This window comes from Hippopotamus amphibius, chromosome 2, assembly GCF_030028045.1.
Source record: "Hippopotamus amphibius kiboko isolate mHipAmp2 chromosome 2, mHipAmp2.hap2, whole genome shotgun sequence".
In the NCBI taxonomy this organism is placed as follows: Eukaryota; Metazoa; Chordata; class Mammalia; order Artiodactyla; family Hippopotamidae; genus Hippopotamus; species Hippopotamus amphibius.
The window spans coordinates 205137564-205149753 of NC_080187.1; the positions used below are offsets into that span (position 1 = coordinate 205137564).

General features: G+C 37.4%; 1 protein-coding gene across 15 annotated transcripts in view; it reads right to left on the reverse strand.

The window, feature by feature from the left end:
• The window catches only part of HERC1 (HECT and RLD domain containing E3 ubiquitin protein ligase family member 1), a 210247-nt gene that overhangs the window by 18947 nt on the left and 179110 nt on the right, over nucleotides 1-12190 (reverse strand). For 13 of the 15 annotated variants that reach the window (XM_057722762.1, XM_057722765.1, XM_057722768.1 and 10 more), the window contains 8 exons: nucleotides 11108-11281; nucleotides 5769-6062; nucleotides 4506-4571; nucleotides 4215-4340; nucleotides 3218-3356; nucleotides 1988-2169; nucleotides 1146-1301; nucleotides 331-453 (listed from right to left, as the gene is read on the reverse strand). In XM_057722762.1, the coding sequence (XP_057578745.1) occupies nucleotides 331-453; nucleotides 1146-1301; nucleotides 1988-2169; nucleotides 3218-3356; nucleotides 4215-4340; nucleotides 4506-4571; nucleotides 5769-6062; nucleotides 11108-11281 (1260 nt within the window). The other 2 variants (XR_009051410.1, XM_057722776.1) reach the window with 2 other exon arrangements.

The following is a 12190-nucleotide window of genomic DNA, read 5'->3' on the forward strand; positions in this document are numbered from 1 at the left end:
CAAAAGATTGTTCATGGTTCCCTCCATAAGACACCCTGGAGATATGTTTATACCTATTTCTTCTCCACATGGGAGATAGTCCTACACTATTCAGCCCATGACAAAAACAGACATTTGTCCTTGAAGAATTTTTATATCCAGTTTAGTAATTAATGCCTTGTTTAAAATAAGATCTAGAATGCTGGAAACTTAAGAATAAGCAAAGGAAGCTTCTAAATTTCATTATGAATTATCAAAAACGTTAAAGGTAAATTACTTCCAACTAAAAAGAGGTACTGACATAGAAGAAAACTATGTTGTCTGAATCCCTAGGTTAAAGACAATACTGACCTGAGGTGAGGATTTTGCCGTGGAATTTCCTAAGCCTAGTTTTCCATAGTCCCCATCTCCAAAAGCCCACACCATGGAGCCATCTGCTGACACTGCCAAAGTATGGTTTAAGCCACAAGCCACCTGGATAAACAACAGGGTGGTCAGTGAGGCAGATCACAAGACCTGAAACACATACCCATTTCTTTTGTCTCCACTTCAGTGAAAAACTTGGTTGTGTTTCCAAAAATTTTTATTGGTTTCAGGGCCTTGCATATGTTAACCAAAATGTGCCATGAAGAAAAAACTCGTAATGTCCACACACAAAAAACACCCTTTTTCTTCAAAGTAAAATCCTTCAAATATTTGTGGCTAACTCTGATTCAGAGAGCACAAAAGACAGAAAAAAGTATATATGATTAAAAAATACTCGTTCACACCAGAGACAATCTAAGCAACGATAAAAGATAAAAATATTTTATCTCACCATGTAAGAGAGAGTCTCAATATATACAGGACAGGAACATTTACTGCTTAAGAGCAGCAGCTACCAATGATGCTGCAATTCAGCCACCTACCTCCAGGATACTGAACAGGACTTACTGTATCGTTCAAAGGTTTTATATCAATTTGTATTATGAAGAGGACTTTAAAATATTCACATCCTGAACTAAGACTTTCATTTGTTTATCAATTACCAATTAGGCCAAACAAAACATACATCAGGTTAAATACAACTGGGGATTCTAGTCTTCCTGAAAGGACAGTGTCTAAGTGCACACAGGGGAAACAAGAAACTATGATCAGCTAGAACATATTATTGACTTATTCCATGCCTGTCCAATCTGATATCCCTCCAGTGCAGTCACTCTCTCTGGAAGTTTTTTGTTAGAGGTGTTTCCAAGACCCAGACGACCATAGTCACCATTCCCAAAGGTAAATAGTTTGCCATCTGACGTTACCACTGCTGAATGTTTGAAGCCACAAGACATCTATGAACAGAAACAACAAGAAAAAAAATTTTAACAAGAGGGCATACTAAGAAAGAAAGCAGCCATTTTTGTTTACTAATACAGTAATAACCTTTAAATAAACTTCAATGACAACTCAGGATCTTTAAGACCAGTATGTCCTATCCACCCAAGTGACCTTCCTGCTCCCCCAAGTCTGATCTACCTCATCATCCTCAGGAAGACCAAGCTAAACAGCATACCTTGGAAGAACCGTTGCTATTCTTCAGCTATGCAGAGATGACCTAGACTACATGAGTTGATGAGTGGGGATATTCTTTGTAAACTCTAAGGTGCTATGAAATTCTACAGTATTATTTTAGATCACTAATTGATTTTCCACAAAATGTATATGAACTCAACCTTTGTAACAGTAATGAAAGCAAAGGTTTCCATTTATCACTGTATCAAGAACTGTGGGGCGGGAGCTAAATCCCACTTCTTCCAAGGACCTGAAGCACCCTGGTTTGGGTCAACCAGCTGGCTCAGGAAAAAGGAGTCCATTCAAACTCCTGAGATGATCAAGAGTGAATGTGAACAGCCAAAAACACTGGATCTTTCATGATGGGGTAACATATTTATATTACTGTTTCTCATTACCTAAACTTGAGAACTCAACACCTAGTATGTTTACATTTAAAGACAAACTTATTCATATCCTGCCTGACCTGTACCACTTCTTCTCCCTGTAAGGCCTCGATCTGCCTGGGCCGCCGCTGCCTGTCACTGTTTCCATGGCCGAGTTTGCCATAATCACCATCTCCCCAGCTAAAGACCTCACCACTTTCAGTCAGGGCCATTGAGTGCCCATCAGAACCACAGGAAGTCACCAGCTGGGTCACCACAAAGCCTAGAACAGAGCAGAAACCCAACAAGAGTCACTGGATGTTAAAAGTCCCCTCTACTTGAAGCTGCTACAGAGTAGTCTCAAAATACACCACAATAGTACTACAGAAATAAAAACAATTTCTTTAATTTTAAATCAAATTTGTAGCCACAGCCTAGAAAACTGGGAGCAGTCACATAAAATAATGATGACAATAAAGAGGGGAAGGGTGACAGGAGCAGTTATTGTCACTAAGGACTATGTCCTAGCCACTCCCAGAAATGCTTTACATGGATCGCTCATTTTCTCTTTTTACACAGATCTTATAAGGCAGATATTATCATCACCACTTTTAAAACTGGGGAAACTGAGTCACAAGGAGGTTTAGTAGCTTCTGTAAGGTACCAGAGGCAGGATGTGATAGAACCAAACAGGAACCAAAGCCCTCCCATCCCCACTGTTGTGCTCTTCACACTTAGATCTGAAGGAAGAGAACTTAGAACTACTCAAGAATCTGTTCCGCACTCATGTTACTTGTAGTATGCTTTTACTTAAAAAATTCAATATAATCTCTTTGTAGGCTGCAGAGTCAGTAAAAGTTAACTTAAGGAACAAGCCAGGGGACCCTGCAATGGTTTTTCCAGAGGTATTCTTTCTGCAAGTCACAGAGAACTCAGATGGGGATGCCCCTTGAAGTCTTTCGTACATATGCACATTTCCATATAAACTGATTTTTAATGTTAATGAAGCACATGCATGATTACATACTGCTATTAATAGTTGCCTAACTACAGTTTTGCAATTTTAAAGAATTTATTTACAATCTTCAGTGTGTATTAACACAGCTATTTACAGCACCGATTCTAGCATTGCTATGATAAATAACTTGCAAAATAATACAGCTTAAAATATGGAAAATAAAGGTTGTACACGCTTAAACGAGAATCTAAATGTAAGTGAAAACCCAACATGACTTTATCTAGCAAATGCTTGAGATGAATTTCAACATAAGCAAACAATCCTACAGACAGACCACAGTTTCCCATGAGCTTTTAACTGAGGATAATTTTACCTTGTAAGGCTGAAATAACTGTCAGCACATGAAGGTCATCTGAATTTCCTTGTCCTAATCTGCCATAACTTCCTTCCCCACAAGCCAACACTGTGCCATTGGCCTGAATGACAAAGGTACAATTCTGACCACATATGACCTAGTAGAAAAACACATAATTAAATATATTCTTTTATTATATAGCTTTAACCTGCAAACATTTAAAATGATTCCATGTATATCTAAGATACCTTTATCAGTTATTTTATCCTTTCACTAAAGGGGAAGGGTTGACCAAACTATGGTGTTCCTATAAGCCCTTGATTATTATAAAACTGCTTACTTAACCAAGAGATGTATGAGGCTCATCTGACAATTTAAGATAGTTTAGAAAAATGTTATCGACAGGGCTTTCAGCCAATTGTGCAGAGTTTAAACAATAACATTAACAACAAAATAGATAAAGGAAAAAAACGAAAAGGGTGATGGGAAAAAAGTAAAGACTGGCTGGAGGGCAGCAAAAAGCAGAAACTGGAGGGAATATACACAAGAAAGAGGAGTGCTTCCTGGTGCTTACTGAGGTAGAGAAGAATGGAAGAGAAAGCAGTGGCCTCAAGAAGGGTTTGGAAATACAGTATCATGATTATTAGAAGAGGGGAGGGGTGTCAATGAAATCTGGTTAAAGATCCCAGTAAGTTTATGGCCCCAATGAGAGAATTAATAATTAGCAATATCTTAACTTCTATAAATATGTACCAGGCAGGCCTAATGCATCATAATGTTAATTCATTATACTTGAAAACAAGAAAAACTTAGAAACTTATTAACAAAACTTAAGTCCGATAAAAACTCTATAAAACTTCTATTTGGAAGTTATATATCATGACTTTTTTTTGGTGATTCCTCACAACAGACTATGCAATGGACAAACTTTATCCCACAGAAAGTTACTGACAGCAAGGGAATCAGAATTGTCAGTTCCCAAGTTTCTTCTCCATTTCTTTACCCTGTTAGTTACCTGTTGGGCCTGTGAGAATGAGGGAGCTGCTGCAGGTACCATTACGTTTCTTCCAGCTTCTGCCAGCTGTCCGTGCCTGCCAGCACCCCACAGGCAGACATCACATTTACCTCCCAGATGCCAGTCCTAGAAAACCACAATCAAGTCAAAATTTAATTCATTCAAATAAGCATGTACTGGGTATTAAGTGTGTATCAGCCTCTATGGGGGACACCAGGGCACAAACAAACAAGCATTTAGACCAGAAGATTTACTAAGAACCACCATACAGTTATCTTCATCTTTACTGACCTCAGGTCTGGAAGTTGCCCAAGACATAATTTGTTCATCCATGCCATTAATCCATTTACTATTATCCTGCAAGACAGGGCAAACATCAGGATCAATTTTGCTTAATCAATATTTATCTTTTTTTTCTTTTAAAGAGGCCTTAAAAATGATCAAATTATTATTATTTTTTTAAATAGGAAAGGAGAAGCCCAAGATCACATGGTCAGTTATAAGCAGCGTGAAGATCAGAATGCAGCCCTCACTTTTCCCAGGCCATTTTTTGCGAAAATTTTTTTGCAAAAGATTTATCTATTTTTAACTAACAACTAAGTCTTCTTTCCAAAAAGGAATTTGATAATATTATGAGAAATTAAGAGCAGTTTTACAATCATGCCAAATTTGATTCTTATGCACTGTTAATATTTCCCTTTATTATGAACACTTTCACTATCAACTATCACTATCACTAACACATCGGTGACTCAAAGCTAACCATTTCTGAGCACCCATAGGTACAAGGTCATTTGCAGGGGCCACTGCCCCCACGAACTCATTGTATAGCTGTGGACAGGTCACTTCATCTTTCTAGGCTTCAGTTTCCTCATCTACAAATGACACTTATGAGGCAAATGGGCTCAGAAGGACATTCCTAATTAAAATATCCTACATTTAGATAATTTTCTTCAATTCATATGTCTGTTTTATACTGTATCTATATTTATATATTCAAATGTTTGCTTACATAAATCGTAACTAGTAAAGGGGTTGTTAGATCAAGTGCTGGCCTGTACTATGTACCCAGGCATTTTATCACCATCACAGTTTCTGTATCTAGACACTCTCAAATACAATCAGAAAGAAATGACAACTAAAATGCTCTTCCACATTCTATTAAACATGAGTGAAGTGCCAAATCATTTAGAATCTATATGTGGAATAAATCTAAAAAGATGACCAGGAAAAGATGCTAAAATACATTTATATATACACACACTAACAAGGTACCTATAGACAAGAAAATGAGAAAATATGGACTATGTCACCGAAAACCAACAAGTTTATAAGAGCTCTACAATTCTCATAATCAATCTGTCACCACAGAAGCCTTCCATCAGATTGAAAGTAACTATCTGAAAGCAAAATATTTTAAGTTTATCTAAGTGTGTGCCTCTTGCTCTATTCAAGCTAGCAAATACTTGCTACTTGCTAAACATCCATAATATTGGGTTGGCCAAAAAGTTCACAATCTCAGTTACACATAACAGTAACTTGTACTACACTTACCATTAGGAATACAAGTTCATCTTCTGGAACAGGCTCTAGATCGGGAACAGTAAAAGATTCTGGAAACTGTGCTCCATTGGTCAGGGCTTCAGCAGCTTTTATGGTAGTTGAGAAACATTCTAACCAGGCCCACTCATTGGGATTCCAGGATGCAGGGTCAGGGAGGCAGTTCTGGTGGTGTGGTGGTACTGGAGGGTTACAAAGCAGCTGATCTAGGTGAAGTCCCACAGCAAGGGAAGCCAGACACTGCATATAGGGGCTGTGAACAAGCTGGTCGCCACAAACCACATGAGGCTAAGAGAAAATGCAAGGATATTATGCTGAAGACCTCTGCCAAATATTATAAATTAGCCTATTGCACTCTGAAAGCCTTTAGTCATATTTTAACTTTACTGGTTTTTTTTTAAGCTTTTTACTTTGAAATAATTTTAGATACATAGAGAGTTGCAAAGATAGTAGAAAGAATTTCTGTAAACCCTTTACCCAAGCTCCTCTAATGTTAACATCTTCTATAACCATGTGGCATTAATCAAAACTAAGAAATTCACATTGGTTAAAATAATTACTAAACCACCAAACTTGAGGGGTTTTCCCACTAATGCTCCTTTTCTGCTCCAACATTCAACCCAGGACACCACATTGCATTTAGCATATTTTCATTATAGTTTTTCTTGAATTAAAAAAAAAAGAAAAGGCAGATAACTGAACCATGGACACCTTTTCCCTCTCACATTTCTTCCTTAACCAAAAGAATCCTGGTAGCCATCAAAGACAGCCTTCTTCCACAGCCCTCCCTAGATGTATTAGAGCACCTCTGTGAGAGACTGAGTGATTTTCCGAAAAGAAAACCTGGGCAAACTCCAGTGCAATTAACTGGGTGCAGTAACAGCTGATTATATTAATGTAGCATGGCAGAAAGAAAGAGAGAAAGAGAGAAAGGGAGAAAGGGAGAGAGAGAGAGGAAGAGAGGAAGGGAGGAAGGGAGGAAGGGAGGAAGGAAGGAAGGAAGGAAGGAAGGAAGGAAGGAAGGAAGGAAGGAAGAAAGAAAAAAAAGAAAAGAAAAGAAAAGAAAAGAAAAGAAAAGAAAAGAAAAGAAGAAAAAAGGAAAAAACCCAAAGAGCTCTCAGCAGCAAACTGTGACTACTGATTCATCCAAAAACTACAGAATACACTTTCTTCTCAAGTGCACACAGAACATTCTCCAGGATAGATCACATCTTGGGTCACAAATCAAGCCTCGGTAAATTTAAGAAAACTGAAATTGTATCAAGCATCTTCTCCAACCACAATGCTATGAGACTAGATATCAATTATAGGGAAAAAAAGCTATAAAAAATACAAACATATGGAGGCTAAACAATATGCTACTAAACAGCCAAGATATCACTGAAGAAATCAAAGAGGAAATAAAAAAATATCTAGAAATAAATGACAGTGAAAACACGATGATCCAAAACCTTTGGGATGCAGCAAAAGCAGTTCTAAGAGGGAAGTTGACAGCAATACAATCCTACCTCAAGAAACAAGAAAAAGCTCAAATAAACAATCTAACCTTACACCTAAAGCAATCAGAGAAAGAAAAACAAAAAAACCCCAAAGTGAGCAGAAGGAAAGAAATCATAAAGGTCAGATCAGAAATAAACAAAAAAGAAATGAAGGAAATAATAGCAAAGATCAATAAAACTAAAAACTGGTTCTCTGAGAAGATAAACAAAATTGATAAACCATTATTAGCCAGACTCATCAGGGAAAAAAAGGAGAAGGCACAAATCAACAGAATTAGAAATGAAAAACGAGAAGTAACCACTGACACCACAGAAATACAAAGGATCATGAGAGACTACTACAAGCAACTGTATGCCCAAAAAAATGGACAACCTAGAAGAACTGGACAAATTCTTAGAAAGGTACAACCTTCCAAGACTGAACCAGGAAGAAATAGAAAATATGAACAGACCAATCGCAAGCACTGAAATTGAAACTGTAATTAAAAATCTTTCAACAAACAGAAGCCCAGGGCCAGACTGCTTCACAGGCGAATTCTATCAAACATTTAGAGAAGAGCTAACACCTATCCTTCTCAAACTCTTCTAAAATATAGCAGAAGGAGGAACACTCCCAAACTCATTCTACGAGGCCACGTATGACCCTGATATCAAAATCAGACAAAGACATCACAAAACAGGAAATTACAGGCCAATATCATTGATGAACACAGATGCAAAAACACTCAACAAAATACTAGCAAACAGAATCCAACAGCACATTAAAAGGATCAGACACCATGATCAAGTGGGGTTTATCCCAGGAATGCAAGGATTCTTCAATATGCGCAAATCCATCAATGTAATATACCATATTAACAAATTGAAGAACAAAAACCATATGATCATCTCAATAGATGCAGAAAAAGCTTTTGACAAAATTCAACACCCATTTATGATAAAAACTCTCCAGAAAGCGGGCAAAGAAGGAAACTACCTCAACATAATAAAGGCCATATACAACAAACCCATAGCCAACATCATTCTCAGTGGTGAAAAGCTGAAAGCATTCCCTCTGAGAACAGGAACAAGACAAGGGCGCCCACTCTCACTACTATTAGTCAACATAGTTTTGGAAGTTTTAGCCACATTAATCAGAGAAGAAAAAGAAATAAAAGGAATCCAAATTGGAAAAGAAGTAAAACTGTCACTGTCTGCAGATGACACGATATTATACACAGAAAATCCTAAAGATGCAACCAGAAAACTACTAAAGCTAATCGATGAATTTAGTAAAGTAGCAGGATAAATAATTAATGCACAGAAATCTCCTGCATTCCTATACACTAAGAGTGAAAAATCAGAAAGAGAAATTAAGGAAACACTCCCATTTACTACTGCAACAAAAAGAATAAAATATCTAGGAATAAACCTACCTAAGGAGGCAAAAGACCTGTATGCAGAAAACTATAAGACACGGATGAAAGAAGTCAAAGACGATACAAACAGATGGAGAGATATACCATGTTCTTGGATTGGAAGAATCACCACTGTGAAAATGACTACACCACCCAAAACAATCCACAGATTAAATGCAATCTCTATCACATTACCAATGGCATTTTTCACAGAACTAGAACAAGAAATTTTATAATTTGTATGGAAACACAAAGGACCCTGAATAGCCAAAGCAATCTTGAGAAGGAAAGACAGAGCTGGAGGAATCAGGCTCTCTGACTTCAGACTACACTACAAGGTTCAGTGATCAAGACAGTATGGTACTGGCACAAAAACAGAAATATAGATCAATGGAACAGAATAGAGAGCCCAGAGATAAACCAACACACACATGGTCACCTTACCTTTGACAAAGGAGGCAAGAATATACAATGCAGAAAAGACAGCCTCTTCAATAAGTGGTGCTGGGAAAATTGGACAGCTATTTGTAAAAGAATGAAATTAGAACACTTCTTAACACCATTCACAAAAATAAACTCAAAATGGATTAAAGACCTAAATGTAAAGCCAGACACTATAAAACTCTTAGAGGAAAACATAGGCAGAACACTCTATGACATAAATCACAGCAAGATCCTTTTTGACCCATGTCCTAGAGTAATAGGAAATAATAACAAAAACAAATGTGACCTAATGAAACTTAAAAGCTTTTGCACAGCAAAAGAAATCATAAAGACAGAAAGACAACCCTCAGAATGGGAGAAAATATTTGCCAACAAAGCAACTGACAAAGGATTAATCTCCAAAATATACAAGCAGCTCATGCAGCTCAATATCAAAACAACAAATAACCCAATCCAAAAATGGCCCGAAGAGCTAAACAGACATTTCTCCAAAGAAGACATACAGACGGCCAACAAACATGAAAAGATGCTCAACATCACTAATCATTAGAGAGAAACAATAAATGCTGGAGAGGGTGTGGCAAAAAGGGAACCCTCCTGCACTGTTGGTGGGAATGTAAATGGATATAGCCACTATGGAAAACAGTATGGAGGTTCCTGAAAAAACTGAAAATAGAACTACTATGTGACCCACCAATTCTACTACTGGGCATATACCCAGAGAAAATCATAACTCAAAAAGATATATGTACCACAATGTATATTGCAGAACTATTTACAATAGCCACGACATGGAAGCAACCTAAATGTTCATCAACAGATGAATGGATAAAGATGTGGCACATATATACAATGGAATATTACACAGCCATAAAAAAGGAGTGAAACTGAGTTATCTGTAATGAGATGGACAGACCTAGAGTCTGTCATACAGAGTGAAGTAAGTCAGAAAGAGAAAAACAAATACCGGATGCTAAGGTATATACATGGACTCTTAAAAAAAAAAAAAAAAAAAACGGTACTGATGAACCTAGTGGCAGGGCAAGAATAAAGACTCAGACATAGAGAATGGACTTGAGGACACAGAGGGGGATGGGGAAGCTGGGACGAAGTGAGAGAGTAGCACTGACATATACATACTACCAAATGTAAAATAGAAGGTTAGTGGGAAGCTGCTGCATAGCACAGGGAGATCAACTTGATGCTTGGTGATGACCTAGAGGGGTGGGATATGGAGGATGGAAGGGAGGCTCTAGAGGGAGGGGATATGGGGATATATGTATAAATATAGATGATTCACTTTGTTGTACAGCGAAAACTGGCACAACATTGTAAAGCAATTATACTCCAATAAAGATCTGAAGAAAAAAAAATTAAAAAAAAAAAAAAAAAAGGAAAAAGGGGAAAAACCCCAAAGAGCTCTCAGCAGCACACTGTGACTACTGAGGGCTGGAAGACAGGCAATACAGGATCACGGCCTGGGCAACAAGTCCAAATTCCATAATTCCCCATTCTAGTATTCAATGACCTATTTAGTTCAACCTTAGCTCTTCCACTCAACTTTCCACAAGAATTCACCTGATAAGTGGATAGGATGTTTGCTCTGATGCCCATATCCACTCCACCTCTCAACTTTGGGATGGCAAAACCACACAAAAATAGATATATGGGTCAGAGAGAAGATGACAGACTCCGAGGTACAGGGATTTAAAGAAGTTTTGGAATGAAAATAATCTGAAAGAGAATGACAGAAACACTATACAAATTTGAGGTTTTTTTAAAAAAATTTTACTTCCACTAAAATAAAGTAAAAGCAGGCTTAGGATTACTGAACAACTGTTTTAGGCATGGTTTGTCTTCATTTGATTCTGCCCAAATAGCCCCACTTACTTTACTCAGACCTCATACTCTTTAGGGACAAATTCAAAGCTATAATTTGAATTCCAAAGCACCAGTCATCTGTAGATCTGCAACAGCGAGTGTAATCGGTTACCTTTTCATAGGCATACTGCTCCTGAAGCATCATGGGTAGCCGCTCCAGAAATGCTCTCATGCAGGGAGCCATGTTTAACCCCAGAACACCCTGCTGTTTCAGTGCTGTCCTGCAGGTTGCCAGAACATGATTGGCAGCAGCCCATTCTGCTGTACAATTCACGACCAAAACATCCTGATGAAAAATACACCATGCCACATGATATTTGTTTAAATCCATCACCATTCATATACGAGAAATTCCTTCTAGTAACTGCATTGAAAACTTTTGCTTTTTGGACATTTTATGCTACACTTTTAATGCCTATGAACTTCAAAACATCTTAAACTCTGTCTAAGGTAAACAAGTGAATAAGAAATTCTTAACTGTAAAATTTGTGAACTACCTTGGATTAGCCGATTCTTCTTAAAGAGACATTAATTATTGGCTATTTCATATTTTAGAAGTCTGACATGACCACAGGGATACTAAAGGAAGTAGTTCTCTGTCTGCTGAGGGACACACATCTACAAGAGAAGCAGCACTGCTCTGTGGCTCTATGGTTTATTCTATGCAGGCCACCACTGCATACAGTCTGATTCTGTATTTTACTTCTAGTGGGACTTTTCATGAAGGTTTACAGTTCTATTTTAGTAGTACTTAACCACAGAAAACGTAAACCAAAGCAGCACACTGGCACTATTCATTAAGGGTGTGAAAAGCAATATCGTAAGAGATGTCATATCATATAATTATTTCACAGTAGAGGGATAGTATTTTTTACTAGAACATTAAATTTGAAAGCCAAGATATATTTTATACACTTGAGTTAAAGGTTTTTGAGGTGGTCCTTCTTTTCAGGAAAAATTCTTTTAAGATAATTTAGTGCTACCTCAAAAATCATGGCAGAAAGTAAATTCTCTTTATAACTTTTAGTGGAAAGTCTTTCAATAATTAAGCATTTTCCCCAAAGTACAGGGTATAGGAGAGTACTAGGTTCTAGTTTTCCTTCTGCCACTAAATAGTTGCATTATCTTTGGCAAGTAATAATTCCTCTGGATAACAGTTTTCTCTTCTGTAAAGTAGGGGATGCTTGAACTATGA